The sequence below is a fragment of the Coffea eugenioides genome, chromosome 2 (genome assembly GCF_003713205.1).
Source record: "Coffea eugenioides isolate CCC68of chromosome 2, Ceug_1.0, whole genome shotgun sequence".
NCBI lineage: Eukaryota > Viridiplantae > Streptophyta > Magnoliopsida > Gentianales > Rubiaceae > Coffea > Coffea eugenioides.
In genome coordinates, this window is record NC_040036.1 from 55,618,840 (window position 1) to 55,634,311 (window position 15,472).

General features: G+C 32.0%; 1 protein-coding gene across 1 annotated transcript; it reads right to left on the minus strand.

Annotated features, from left to right (window-relative positions):
* Positions 1-13,075: 13,075 nt before the first annotated feature.
* LOC113759914 (protein FAR1-RELATED SEQUENCE 5-like) lies at positions 13,076-15,078 on the minus strand. Its single transcript, XM_027302491.1, has 3 exons — positions 14,690-15,078; positions 13,797-14,608; positions 13,076-13,683 (listed from the first exon to the last, which is right to left on the minus strand). The coding sequence occupies exons 1-3, from the start codon at positions 15,076-15,078 to the stop codon at positions 13,076-13,078; spliced, it is 1,809 nt and encodes a 602-aa protein (XP_027158292.1).
* Positions 15,079-15,472: the final 394 nt, after the last annotated feature.

Consider the following 15,472-nt stretch of genomic DNA (forward strand, 5'->3'; position numbering starts at 1 on the left):
TTTTTTTCAACCAGTCTATGTAGATGTGTATTAATCCAATATTCATTATGATCATACACACACATATGCATGTGAACATACCAACGACAAGCACATATATTCAAAAATAATAACTGACAAATTAGACTAAAGGATTTCTACAAGCAACGTAGTCACAATCAATTCTAGCTACCAATTAGGCTCAATCAGAGCTATTTAATCAACACAAGTTGAAACTAAGTGTCATACACATTTAAGTTGAAGGCATTAAACACATTAAACAATTCTCACTTCCAACCCCATTATTCCTTTCATACAAGTCAAAATCAATGGTCACTAGATCATATCATAACAGAACTGGTCAACTCTATCTTTCTAAAACAAAAATCTGTCAACGACAGTTGCGGGAAAAACTGTATTTAATCAATCACTCCAAGAGTCACTTCTAGTTGCGGCCAAGTACATTCGAATCTCAAAATCCAAAAGGGATATTTCAAACGAAATGAGAGCTTCATAAGTCTACAAGTCAAAGATTCGACTCCTAGATATCAAATCTTACCGTTATCCAAGAAACTCATCATTTATTCGTGAAATCAACCCCTCACAATCCTCTTCTTTCCCCGCCAATTCCTACATAAGAAACGTGCAAAAAACTTGTCTTAAGAACCATTGAGATTATAGATGTTCAATGTTTCACTTAACAGTCACACTAGTTCCACAGTCCGGTATCCTTAACTTTCAACCTAGGATACTCTATAGTGACCTGAAACCTAGGATCTGATACTAACTATGACAACCTTACTTTCCCCAAAAGCGAACCAGAGGGGTCAGCGGACCGTCTGCTCAACTCTCGTCAGGATTCACTAAAATTCACAGCAAGAATTACTTGAAATTTCTAAACTAACCAAAATAATATTCATTACACCTCAAAATAACATTTACATACATCCAAAAGCTATTACATAGGTTCGCGTACAAAAGATTCATCGTTTGGCGTCTATCTTAATTACAATCCAAAAATATATACACTACAATCATTTCTACTAAAATAAAAACTTAAAGTCTTTCAAAACATTCTAACAGTATTCTTGAGCACACTCGGATCCGAATCCTGTTGAGGAAAATAAAACGTGGGATGAGCTTACGCCCAGTGATCATTCCAGGTAAACAGGCAAAATAAAAGAATAGCACAATTTAACATGTAAGCACATTTTTCCAAATAATATAATTTCAAGTAAATTGATACTCAACTTTAGAAACTGGTAGTGGAGCAATTAATTATAATAGGAATCTTTTAATGTAAAATTCTTGATAAATAATAACATTCATGCGTGCATTCAATCATTTGTTCAAATAAATACAAGGATGAACAATAATTTACCACCTTCTAAACAATCCCCTACATTTTACCACCTTATAACCTCCAAACTCTCACCTTATGTCCTTCGAAAGATCAACAATTCCCTCATTTAACATTCATCTTATGTCTTCCGAAAAATCAACAATCCCTTTTGTAGACACCAAAATTTCACTTATTTGATTTTTTTTAGTTTTATTCCTTATTTAATTCAATTTTAGATTTATTTGTTAGCTTTGTTATTCTTGTTTTATTCTATGGATTAAATTAATATTTAGTTTTTTTTTAATTATTTGTATAAATTAGGTTCATTGGTTTCATTTTTATTTCTAAGATTTCTTGCATTAAATTTCCGGAAAAGAAAAATTTTTCACAAAAATATGCTTTAATCCTTTTAGATTCAATCTATTTAAATAAATGAAAATTTGTTGCAACGTAACTTCAATTAGAAATTAACGTTGTTTGTTTACCTAAATTGATGAAAATCAGCTTTTAAAAAATAAAATAAGAAGAAGGAAAAATCATCAATCAAACACAAAAATTTTAGCATTTTATTTCATTTTAGTTGATTTTAGTTGATTTTGTTGATCTTGTTTTATTTCTATTTTGTTAAGAAAATCACTTTATTATTGTTAATTATAAAAAAAAAGGAGCCACGCTCACGCGCGCCAAACCTTTCCCATGGCTTCTGTAAGAAGCCATGGAGAATCGTACAGAAAATGCAGCTCCGCTTCATCTCATTTTCCACCATTTCTTTCCTTCGTTTTTTTTTTCACCATTGGATCATTTCAATCTCATTCCACCTGGCCATGATCAAAACCTCAAGAATCCCATAGAAACAAAGCCAATCGAATGGCTCAAAAGATAGGCGGTGAGCTAAGGTTCCTCGTGAACCCTTGAGATGAGGGTTTGAAGCCTTCATCTGATATAAAAGGTGCAACAAAAGAGTGAAAGAGTTTTTCAGAGAGAGAAAAAGGGGTGTGGCGGCTAGGGTTGAGAAAAAGAGCAACGGGAAAGAACCAAGAAAAATAAGGAGGAAACTGAGAAAAGAAACAACATGGAAAAGCGAGAGGAAAAACAAGGGAAGAGAAAGCCACGGTCAGAGGGAGGAACCGAGGGATCCGAGGAAGAACAAAGGAAAGAGGAGATCCAATGCTGAAAACCCAGTTTCAGGTTTCTTCATCAGAGTCTGCAGTTGATCTCTTCATCGAACCCAGGCTGAAGTTTCAAGTCCAAAGGCGGTAAACAGGTAGTCTTCAGCCCTTTTTCTTTTCTATTTCCATTTCATATGGAATCTGGTCTGTGTAACCAGAGATTCTGGGCTCTTACTCACGCTTGGATGTTGAATTACTAGAGTAAAGTTTGATGCTTGGATGATTTTGAGAGATAGTCTGCTGTTTTCTTGCGTTCACTTGCATTTCACAGGCCAAAGTTGTTTCTTTTTTCGCTGTTTTTCCTGTGTTTTGGGTATAGCCAGGTCTGATGGCTCTTGTTTTTCTTACCTTTTTGTTTCTAAAATCTAGAGCCAACTCTGTCTGTTTTCTTTTGCATTTCATCCGACACACTCTGTTTTCATGTCTGGGTTTGTTATTCGAAGAAGGTTACGTTTTACTTCTGTTTTGGGCTGAGAAATCCGTAGGTTTGGTCTCGGTTTGGGGAACGGAAGTGTGAGGTTCGCTTGTAGCTTGATAGGGATACCATACACGCATTAACCGTAAGCTTTCTTCTTGGAGCTTGTTGTCTTGATGGGTATCCAGTCACATGTTGGAGCTGCTGATGCTTGTAGTTTCTTGCTGTTTTATGTGTTTTTGTTTGTCTCTATTGCTTTAATCTTGCCTATGGAGTGCCTTGTCCTTGGATTTTGTTTTTCTTTTCGCATGATTCCTAATGCTATAGGATAGAGCGGCTTTCAATGATTCCATTTTGAGCTACTAGAAGTTATCCCCATTCTTTCATTTTGTTGTCATATGTCCTGTTGGGTTTCCGCTGTTGAATCTTCAGCAAGCTTTGCATTAGAGTTTGGCATGTTAATGGTTTGTGTCTTGTGGCGTATTAGTTGATAAGTTATGTTATTTGTTTTTATCTTGTTTTGATTTGAGTTTATGGATGATTTATACGGAGAATAAGTTGCAAAGTTGCAGCAAAGAATAAGAAAGCTTTCGAACCATTTTGCATGAAAGTTTTCCAGAATTTGCATAACCTCATTCTAAGTTGTTGGCTTGTTGAGTTTTGTGATTGTCTTTTGTTTAAGATCGAGGCTTTGATTGTTTGGCTGAGATGTTAGTTGCGTTAGGATTGCATTTGAGAAACCCAGCATGTTGCAGAGGAAAGAAACCAGCAGAAGGAAAGTCTGAAGTAACGATAGTTGTGGTAACGAAACTGTTTTTACCTGATATAGCAGGTAAAAATACTTTTAGCGACCATTTGATTACCTGTTATACTGGTCATCTAAATAAAATAGTACCTAAAAATATGGTTAGTAAGTTTTACATTAAAAATAGTAAGTTAACTCAATAAATTAGTAACTTTTATGTCTCAAAAAGTAAATTTGAATAAATATGGAACTTACTTTTTTTTTGAAGTAACTTACTACTCTATATCCGAAACTTACTTTTTGGAGAGTAAGTTTAGTTCAAGTAATAGTAAGTTTTTATAGATTAATAGTAAATATTGTTGATAGAATAGTAAATTTGGTTAATCATCAAAACTTACTAGTTTGTGGCATAAATTTACTATTTTACTTAAAGAAACTTATATGAAACAAGTATTAGGAAGTTTATTTGAAATAATGCTAAGATTTTTTTATTAATAATTGAAGCTTAGTATTATAGTTAGTAATTACTCGCAATGTAAATATATGATACACAATTGTACGTATCATTTATAAATGTTATATGTTTGAAGCATTTTAAATATGCTATGAAAACTTTTTTTTTTTGCATATGACCTTATAAAATATGTAAGAATAATTTGTCATATTTTAAATTTTTAATTATGGGAAAATAAACAACTAAGTTCCCAAAATATTTCACTTTTATTGTTTAAAAAATCTCAACTTGTTGGTTAAATTCAAAATAATTCTAGTGTCAAAAATATTTTTTCTCAAATTAACTTTCATGATTAGATGTGAGATACAAATATGGTAAAATATCCCTCATACATATGTCATGGATATTTTAGACTTTTAGTAAAAAAAAATTTTGTTGTTAAAATAACATATATCATAGTGTACTAATTATTTTAGGACCATTTTATAGGTGAACTAAATTTAATATAAATTATACAATAGATTATATATGCATGTGATTTTCATTTATAATTATTGGATCCTATTCTTATGAACAATCTCCCAAGGGAAAAAATCCAGATCATACTGATTTTCTTATATTAATTGTTATACTAATTTTGTCATTTTTATTATTATATTATTTTTCATTTTGTTTAGGCTTTTACGCTTATTATTTCTTGTGTCTCAGATTTAAATTTATTAAAACTTTATCATCTTATTATATTCATAGGTGTTAAATTATAAAAATTTTGATATATAAACAAGTAATATTCTATATATAACTAGGAAGATTTGTTGTTATTGTTATTCAAACTTTCAAACTTTTCAAAAATTAAAAATGATTAAAAGCTTATAATACGACAAAATTTTATTACATATTTTACCAGATTATGTGAAAAGTCAAACTAATTTTCATAGTAATTTAAAATATATAAGTAAATTTTTTAAATTATACCTATAATCATGTATTATACAGGTATATTATGCGTACTTACTAACTAAGGTACTAAGAATTAATCATTAATAAAACATCTTATCGTTATTTCAAATAAATTTCCTAATACTAGTTTGAAATATGTTTTAAAATAAAATAGTACATGTGTTCCATAAATCAGTAAGTTTTAATTATTAATCAATTTACCATGTTATTAGTAAGAATTACTATTTATGTATAAAAACTTACTATTACCTGAATTAAACGTACTTGCTAAAAAGTAAGTTTGGGATATAAAGTAGTAATTTATTTATTTAAAAAGTAAGTTTAATATTTATTCCAACTTACCTTTTGAAGTATAAAAGTTACTAATTTATTACTGTTAACTTATTATTTTAGATAGAAAACTTACTTTCTTATTTTTAAGTGTTATCCTATTTAGGTGGATAGGCCTATCAAATAATCAAATGGCTCCTAAAAGTAAATAAAAAATAAATCAAAAATGGTCATATAAGTGTTATCCTATTTATGTCTTAAAAAGTAAATTGAAATAAAAATGAAAGTTACTTTTTTAAAAAAATAAATTAGTACTCTGTATTCGAAACTTACTTTTTGGAGAGTAAGTTTAGTTCAAGTAATAGTAAGTTTTTATAGATTAATAGTAAATCTTGTTGATAGAATAGTAAATTTGGTTAATCATCAAAAGTTACTAGTTTGTGGCATAAATTTACTATTTTACTTAAAAAAACTTATATGAAACAAGTATTAGGAAGTTTATTTAAAATAATGCTAAGATTTTTTTATTAATGATTGAAACTTAATATTATAGTTAGTAATTGTTGGTAACGTAAATGTATAATATATGATTGTATGTATCATTCATAAATGTTATGTGTTTTAAGCATTTTAATAAATGTATGTATCATTTATAAATGTTATATGTTCTAATAAATTTATTTTCTAGGTCACAAGTATAAAAGTTAAATTTGTACTAATGTAGCATAATCTTTGAAAACTATAGTAAATTTACCCATATATTAAGTTTCGTGAGTTTCAAACATATTTTGTATCATTTACAATATGGATTTATATGCACATTTTTTTATCAAACTTACTTTTAATTGGCAAATAGTATGTAAATTATTATAAAATGTCATTTTATAATAATCATAATTTTTTATAGGTGAATGGTATATAAATTGCTAAAATTGCCAATTTATAAATGATCAAATCTTACTACTTTATGGCATATATTAGTTTGATCAACTAAAAAAATTATCGTAATTAAGTGTACGTTGGTTGTTGATTTGAAATTTGCACCCCTGTCACTATTTCGTTATTACTACCACAAGTATTTCTAATCAAAGTAAAACAAAGTCAAATATCTTTTCCTTTTGTATGTAGTATTTATATTTATTAAAAAATTAATGAACCATGATTACATTTCATAATTTCTAATGAAATTAGTAACATTTCCTAAATAAATTGTAATAATTTGTAAAATATGTTATTTTTTTTACCAATATAATTAGGGGTGGCAATCGGGTCCAAATCAGATTGGCGGGCCGGGTTGAGACCCAGGTATAATAGAAAACTCGCATACCCGAACCTAACCTGCCAACCCGAAACGGGTCAGGATATCTGACCCGAATATGAAAATTTCAGGTTGTCGGGTTGACGGGACGATTCGAATGACCCAAAACTTAATTTTAATTTATTAATTCACCACTATAATTTCTAATTTGCACAAGACTAATTACATAATCAAGTAATAAAAATTTTAATAAATAATCCCAAACCAAATCTAAAATAAATTAAAAACACCGTAAAAGTGTTTTATTCCAAACCAAATATAAAATAAATTAAAGCAGTATAAAAGTAAAAAATACTATAATACATTATTTGTCCAAATATAATAATTTCAACTTCAAATAAGTTAAATAAATTCATTTAGGATTAAGTGATTAATACATTTGGAAAAAAAGAATAACTTAGTTTAGTTAGATAAAATAATTTTTAATTCATAAACAGGGTATCGGGTCGTATCGGATCACCCACGGTTTGACCCGAATTCGACCCGTTGTCTTTTCGGGTTCGTCGGATTCGACTCGATTCTGATCCGGACCCGCGAAACCTCAATCCGAATCCATTAATTTCGTGTTAGGTTCATATCGTGTTTTTAAGTCGTATCGGAAATTACCACCCCTAAATATAATCAAAAGAAATTTGCACTATTAAAAAGCAAGTGGAAGAAAGGATGATTGCATAAGTATAAATGTGAGCAACTATATACATATCACACCATAAGTCTAGGTTTGATTTGTTCAAAACATAGGTAATTTATTCGTTAGTAGATATAAAATGCATATTATTTTTCTACAAATGGAAAATACAATTTCATATATACTAACCATTAACAGAATATGTAGTTTGAACACGATCAATTGAACTCATATTTCGTTTGTTTAGCTATCATTTATTTTGTTACTTAGGTTGAATATTTACATTTGAATGTTCTATTGATAAGGGAACTTCAATTATTCTTAATGAACTTCAATTAAGTGTCAATGACAACAATTGCTAAAATATAGGTTTCTTAAAATTTTTTGAAAAATGACAAAAAAAATTACACTTTTTTGTGAACATATCAAATTGTTAATTCAATTCAAATTAATTTTATAATAAAAAATATTATTCCTCAAACTAGTTGCTTAATCCGTATCTATGCCGTACTAGTGTCGAATGGATAACTAAAATAGGAAATTGCAACAAAAAAATAATTTTTACAGGAAAGGTGCAAATAAGTAGAACTTTTGCTAATTTTAACCCAAAATTAGAAAAAAAAGGATAGGCTTTCTTGTAGTTTTGAATTCAAAAGTGTTGTGGTTGTGATAGAATTCTTTATTAAAATTTGAAACGGTTAAGAATTCAAGAGATAAGAAACAAGGTGACTTTTATTAGCCATTAGTTCTAGTTAGAATAGGAAAGCTCGATGCACTAGTAATGCTTGAATTTCTTTATGCCAAAGAATTCATAGTACCTAAAGCTGGTAACTTTTTTCCAGATTCATTGAAGGTATTTATGAGACCCCCACCATTATTGTTTCCTCAGTTACGATAATGGACAAAAAAAGTCGGAACTAGTTCCCACCAACTAATCCAAAATTCCAATCCCCCGCTGCTCTCTCCCTGTTTATTAATCAAGCACAAAAATTAGGTTCAATCTATATTTTTTTCCCCTCACCCTGTAACGAAGACAATAAATTGAATAGGAGCTAGCTAGCCAATTAACCACTTTCAGTCTCTGTTTGGTCCGTCATCCTAGCTGCTGCCTCATCCGATGTGCTGTTTGACCCTTGCCTCTAGGATGTTGAAAGTACATCAGATGAAAGTCTCCTCCTCCACCACCATCACTACTACCTGCTTGGGATAAGAATTTGTGAATTATGGATGAGCGGCAAATAAATGATGTAAGTAAATTATGGTGTGAGATTTTATGCTTGTAAGATCTTTTGTATATTTTATTCCCTCTCATAGGCATGTTCTATTATAGGTATTTTTTTATATTCACCATATTTTGTGAATATTTATTGCTAGATTTGCTAAAAGTTATTTCCGTTCTATTTCTTTTGGAAGCAAGGTGAAGCAAACAAACTCCTTTAAAGATAGAAATTTTTTTTTTGTAATGGAACACTGAGGTTAGAATTGTAGCATAATTGATGTCATTCATGGTAATGCACTCCATAATTGCAATAGGAGGTTAATATTGATTGGCTTAGAATATAATATGGTAACGCACCCCATAAAGAGTTTAATAATTGTTGTCGTATCCGCATGTTTCCTTAATTTGCTGATAATATTATTGTGATTACTTTTCCTTGAATGACTATTCAATTGTAGTATGGAATGTTTTGACAATGGTAATCTGATAATATTAATTTATGGATGAAATGTAAACGGAAAGGCAAAAAGACTTAGCACTACTTATAACAAATATATAATCAGCAGCACTTCTCGTGGCCAAGTACCCATAGTTATGGTACTACATGATTAAGTAGATTTTATTTCTGGGTTTTGGGGGAAGTTGGTAAAAATATCGCCATGGACTTTAATAACTGCAGTTTCCACGATAAATTTAAGTTACCTTGCTTAAGTTTTGCTAATAATGATATGGACACAATCTATGTTAAGTTTTGTTAATAGCATGGATTTTAAACGATATATGGACACTTGAAAATGATACAATTCATAAAAACAAAAAAGGAAATCCCATGTTCCAAGATGAAGTACTATATATAATATCAGCTGTGCATCTTTGTTTGCGTTTACTCATGTGTTGCCTCGGTGACTCAGTGCACCGACCCTGGTCTATTATCTAGTCAATGTTAAAATGATTAACCAACTTCTATGTCTGCTCCTTTATACTTTACGCACCCTGCCAGTTTCTTTTGTTTTGAAATAGTCATGAGAAATCCTCTTTTACTACGGAACACACCCATCACTCACATATGTGGAAAAATCCTGTGTTGAATGTGAATACAAGATCGCCCTAACTTTTTCACTTTTCTCATCATTTTTATGCGCGTGTACAACCAAAAAAGTGCCTAAATAGTATAAGTGTTTCAATAATATTTTCTTACATAAAATTATGTATAAGTGCCTCAATAGTATCATCGAACTTTTTATTTCTCGTAGCGTCTATTGTTTAATATGGAACTATGTTGATAATTATTATTGTTTTTTATGTAGGCTAAAGTTCTACGAGTTAAGTGGAACTCACTATCCGCTACAAAGAAATCAATGTACAAAGAGCGTCATCGAAAAACTAAAGTTGAATACATCGCAAACAATAGAGATGACAATGCCAAGGTAATGTAAAGATATGAATTATAAAATTACTTATTATTCTAGAAATTTGTAATACAATCTGCTAAAATATGTTATTAATCTTTCTTTGAAATATGTGGCATTGGTGATGGAATTTAGAGATATCACTTATTACTATGTTTCCATAATATCTGATGTTAGAGATTAATCATAGCTGTGCTATGTATTTTCAGTTAACTATTCCAACCAGAACATCACTCCGAGGTGTACATAACATCATACAAAATCTAGTTCCGGAACAAAGAACCTTAATCATAGGAATTGGCATGGGAAGCTTACTTGAAATCAAGTGCAAGAACATTCATAATGCTTTATGTGAATGGTTAATAAATAGATTTGATTATAAAAATTGTACACTGAATGTTCATGAAAAGGTCATTCCAATAACTACAAAAGATGTTGAGATAGTCTTGGGTTTAAGTTGTACTGGGGTTGACTTGAGTACAAATCGATGCATAGCAGACGATGTTAAAAAATTGTCAATTGACCTTGGTTTTCAAGAGTCTGGTTTAACGCTTAGCAACTTGAAGGCAAGGTTGATGTCAAGTAATGGTAGTTGTGATGATAATTTTAAAAGATGTTTTATTTTGTACATGTTGGGAGCTATCCTATGTCCAACTACCGGACTCAGTGTTAAGCACGGTTTTCTTCGAGTTGTGCAAGATGCTTCCAATCTTAGCAATATCAATTGGAGTAAAATGATTCTTCAAGAGTTGATCGCATCTGTGAAGAAGAAGCGTGAAAAGAATCAGCTTGGGTTGCGTGGCTGTATTTATTTTCTTATGGTGAGCATTTTTCAACTTATCTCATGTGCAATCGTATTACTACAAGTTCTTAATGTTATTATGCATTTTTTCACAAAGGCCGATGCTCTCTCATAAAAGTGCCGTTAGCATATATAGGAAAGCAACACACTTTTTTTTTTGGGTCAAAAAGTTACACTCGTTTAGGAGTAAAAACTTCTAATGCTCGCAGAAGTAAATAAGCGTACGTGCTCCTACAACAGAATGGATGTTACACCGCCATTAATGTGGTAAGGGCATCCACTTGAATAGGAACACAAAAAGCATCCAAACCATATGCTTGGTTTCAAACTCCAAAACTCATTTCGAAAGCTGCAGAGTTTCGAAAGTTCCTGCTTTATGGAGACAAGCAAAGCACATAAACGCACAGGCACTTGGTTAACAGAGCAAAAAACGAATCGCAGCACTTCATGTCATGCTTATTTCTTAGAATTTCACCTCCTTACATTGAAATGCAATGCTGGATTTAAAGTTCCGTATGCAACGTGTTCTTCCACCTAAGACCTTAAACATCGGAATTCCAGCCTAATTATAATGAACCTCATTTGCAGCAACTAGATTAATCTGGAAGAAGCAACGGCCTGCAAAGAATCAGAGCATATCATCATAAGGAAATCAATCATTTGATGCTTACATTGGCTTATGTCGCTATTGCTTGTCCAGGTTCATGCATACAGTTTGAATGTTTAACCACTAACAAAAATAGCAACCTGAGATTTAATATCATTTACCGACCTTTAATAACTGATACTTACGCACCAAAATTAAGCTGGCAGGAGACTAGATATAGATATCTAAGCATGACAAGATTACATGGAGTAGAACTGAATTTAGAGCACAAAGACTTTGGGTTCAAAAAACTGAACCAATCAAAAGGCTAGTAACTTAATTTGAGAACATGATCACCAGTGTCAAGAGCTCTGATATCACAATAAAAGCATTAATTGTTGAATTGAAATTTCTAAATTACAAACCCAAGAGCACTTGGATTCTAACAATATCTGAGGTGACTAAAATGATGGAAACTATGAAAGTATCAGAATTTGATCAAGTGATTTATTTCATTTTAGGTTTTTCTCTGTATCTTGATATCGTTTGCGTGCAATACATCAAAATGCCTTTTCAGCATAAACAACAAGTGCTCATAATTGTGTTATTTAGTAAGTAAGCATAACAGTTTTGAAAAGAAAATAACATACTTCAACAATTATGAGCATAACTCCCATCAACAATGTTTAACTTCCAATTGAAACTTAGAAAAATTGAATGTTCTGAAATGCCAATTCTTGAAATTGAACGCCATCATTCACCAAACTTTTTTCCAAGAAAGCTGAAATTATTCACATTAAAATTAGTAAATACCAGAAATTGCAAGCTAAGGAGATTATGTTCAGATGTACAATCAAAACGCATTAAACTACCTTCGAAGAAACTTAAATCATCCTAGAATTTTTTAGCAAAGACGAACTCAAAAATTTGTACCCTCTCAAGAATAAAATTCCTTAATTGTCTTGGCTGAAATCTGGTTCATTCACTACAAAACCATCAAAAGATTTGTATTAAAAAAAGGCCACAACAACACATAATCATAGCAAATAAGTAACATAAAACTTAGGCGTGAATAAGGAAAAATGTACCTGAACATTTTCGTCACCTAACAAGCTAGTGTTTCGTACATGACTTTGGATTAATGAAGGATTGCATGCCCACATTAATGCCTATACAAATGCAAATACAGCACAATTATATTTCATGTCTTCACACAAAAATAAAAGCAAGCTATACATTACCTGACCAGGAGGAATGATCTAAAACCAATTACTATCCATTAACCCCTTATTGCATCCACGCTGTGAATCTGATTGCAAATGGCCATAGGATGATCCTATCCGGTTTGAATTTACATTGTCAACATAATTGGGGGCTCCAACATGATCATAATTGTGAGTTTCGTATGCATCTGTGTACACTTTAGTACACTTTCGTCTATCATGTCCAAATGACCTGCGAAAAAAAAAAATTGCCAAGCACAAGCCATAAACATAAAGATTGAATTTATAAAGGAGTATATGAAGTGTACATATATAGCTAACATTTTTGGCCTTCTAACATCAAGCCAATGAGTATATGAAGTGTACATATATAACTATTGTAACCGTAGAATAAGTCAAATTTATGAGTAGATGATTACTTGCAATTTTTGCATTGTCGTCGCTTTCGCTTGTGAGTGGAATGTTTTGCCTTTTGTCCCTTTGTAGCAACAACAATTGGATCACGAACATCAAAATCACTCCTCTTTATGGACCCATCCATCATATTATCCTTTTTTTAAACTTTATGCACTAGAGGCGCATCATTCACCCAAAGATTTTTGAAACGAGATGCTGAATTTATAATGCACTCTCTAGCTTCATCATATCCTTGCTTTGTCTTAACTGCATAAAAACACATCTGATTACTTAATGCACACAAAGCACCAAAACGAGCTGCTTGAATTGCTGAATCTTCAAGTTGAATAGAATATATGTTTTTTTCGTTTGGCTTTGCTTGCTGAGTCCATCTAAATAGAATGCATGATTTAGGAATCTCGCCCATATCCTCATTTTTCATAACTGCAAACGCATGGGAACAAGGAATTCCATCTGACTCAAGTTTCTTACATGAACAAATAATAGACCGTTCAGCTTTATCCAATTCCACTTGCCAAGAGCAAATTTGATGCAAGTACTCAGTGAATGTATATAACTTTACCTTATCTTGATCAACAATTGAAACGAGGCGGAGTGAGGCTTCAGCAGAAATTTCATCACGAACCTTTAAAAAAATCTTTCTCATGAAAATGTTTGCAGCATTTCCTTCCAATTCTCTCAAATGAGTAATTAGAACAGGAGATGACTGACTCGTGATACATTCTTCCTTGTGTTCATTCTGTCTCACTTTTGATAAAAATAACTCAAATCGTTGAGCAAACGGATAAAGTAGCATTTTGAATTGAAGGTACTGTGCGCCGTAGCATTCAATTGCTCTGATCTTTGGGTCGATTTCATACCAGCAAAAAAGTGTCCTCTCAAAAATGCAGCGGCCCATTTTTCCCTTTTGTTGTATAAATCCACAACCCATTGGTTCTCTCTCAAATTGTGTTTCTCAACTAGCAAATGCCACCTTCTCTCAAACTCCTCATGGCTGCAAATCATGTCCATAGCCACACTAAAATCAAGAACAAACCCCTTATTTGTATTGGTAACAACATTTCTTTTTAAATGCCAAGCACATAATCGGTGACGGGCATAAGGAATGACTGCCTTTATTGCATTTCTCATTGCACCATCCCTATCAGTGACAACTGAGATAGGTGCCTTTTTTTCCATGGCCTCCAAAAATGTTTCTAATACCCACTTATATGTGTCCTCGGTCTCATCAACAATTAATGCACAGCCAAAAATTGTGGTAACATAGTGATGATTTACACCGGCCAAAATTACTAGTGGCTTCCTATAAGCATTAGTGCGGTATGTGGAGTCAAAAACTAGAACATCACCAAAATATTGGTAATCCAAACGAGATTGAGAATCTGTCCAAAACAGTCGTATCAATCGCTTCTCCACGTCAACAGCATACTTGTAAAAGAAATTCGGCTCACCATTTGCTCGACCATCCAAATATGCCAACACCTGAGAGGCATCACCAACTTCAACAGCATTCCTATGGAATTGGTCAACAGCGTTTCGTAGATCCTTTTCTGTGTATCCCATCTTGTTGTGGCCCCCAGCTTGGTAAGCTTGAAGGTCCACTATTTGAGGAATTCGAATACCAACTCCATGCATCAAAATATCATGCTCCAAGTCTGCTGGGTTGACACTCCTATGTGATCAAAGAAATTGTACAAATTCTTGATTTGCCAATTGGTGATTGTGATCCATATTAAACCGTTTAATTGTAAACTTCTGAATATCCTTGTTCCATTGCACAATTATAGTTGCCAGACAACCAACTCTCGTAAGACGTTTTGCCTCTTTCTTACGGTCTACTAAATTTAACCATTTGCTATTTCTAAAGCCCTCTCTGTTGCATACCCACCGTTTGTATGTCACAATACCTTTCTGATCTTTCTTTTCATCACGTTCTCTAATACCAAAACCGACCATTTTGCTATGACATAGGTAAAATTCTCTGGCATCTTCAATGGAATCAAATGTTAATAGTTGAATTTCATCAGAAGATAATTTGTCAAGCCGATCAACAATGGTTCTCCAACTTATACCACCACCAAGCTTGGCCGATTTGTTAGATAACTGTACTAGCTCATTTATATGAACTGTCATTTCTTCCATTTTCAGCGTGATCCTAGAAGCTATCATGTCAAAGAAGCTATCGTGTCAGTCAAAGAAACTATCATGTCAATGTTTGTGTTGATGTATGTTTTATGAGATTTTTACTTAAATTCTTTATAGTACATATGAAAATATTACAACTTTGGACTCCTATGCAATCTATACTCAAGTTGATCATACCCAAAGATTGGAATTCTACGCAACCCGTACTCAAAGATTGCTGAAAGTAATGTTAAATTGCATAATTGCTTTAGAACAACTAGAATTTAAGAGGGGAAGGAGAAAAATACTATCTAGATTCAAAAATAATTGAGTGAGTATAGTAACAGTCCATTTGGCAATTAGAACTTTTAATTTTCTCACCCGCACAAAGTAGCAATCATAACACACCAAT

What these genes read in the sequence shown, in the direction of transcription:
- LOC113759914 (XM_027302491.1), bottom strand. Translation starts at nt 15,078, where the DNA reads ATGGAAGAAATGACAGTTCATATAAATGAGCTAGTACAGTTATCTAAC. An exon ending in TGGAACAAGGATATTCAGAA is followed by an intron (nt 14,609 to 14,689) that starts GTTTACAATTAA and finishes TTGATCACATAG; the next exon opens with GAGTGTCAACCCAGCAGACT. An exon ending in GAGAGGACACTTTTTTGCTG is followed by an intron (nt 13,684 to 13,796) that starts GTATGAAATCGA and finishes TTTTATCAAAAG; the next exon opens with TGAGACAGAATGAACACAAG.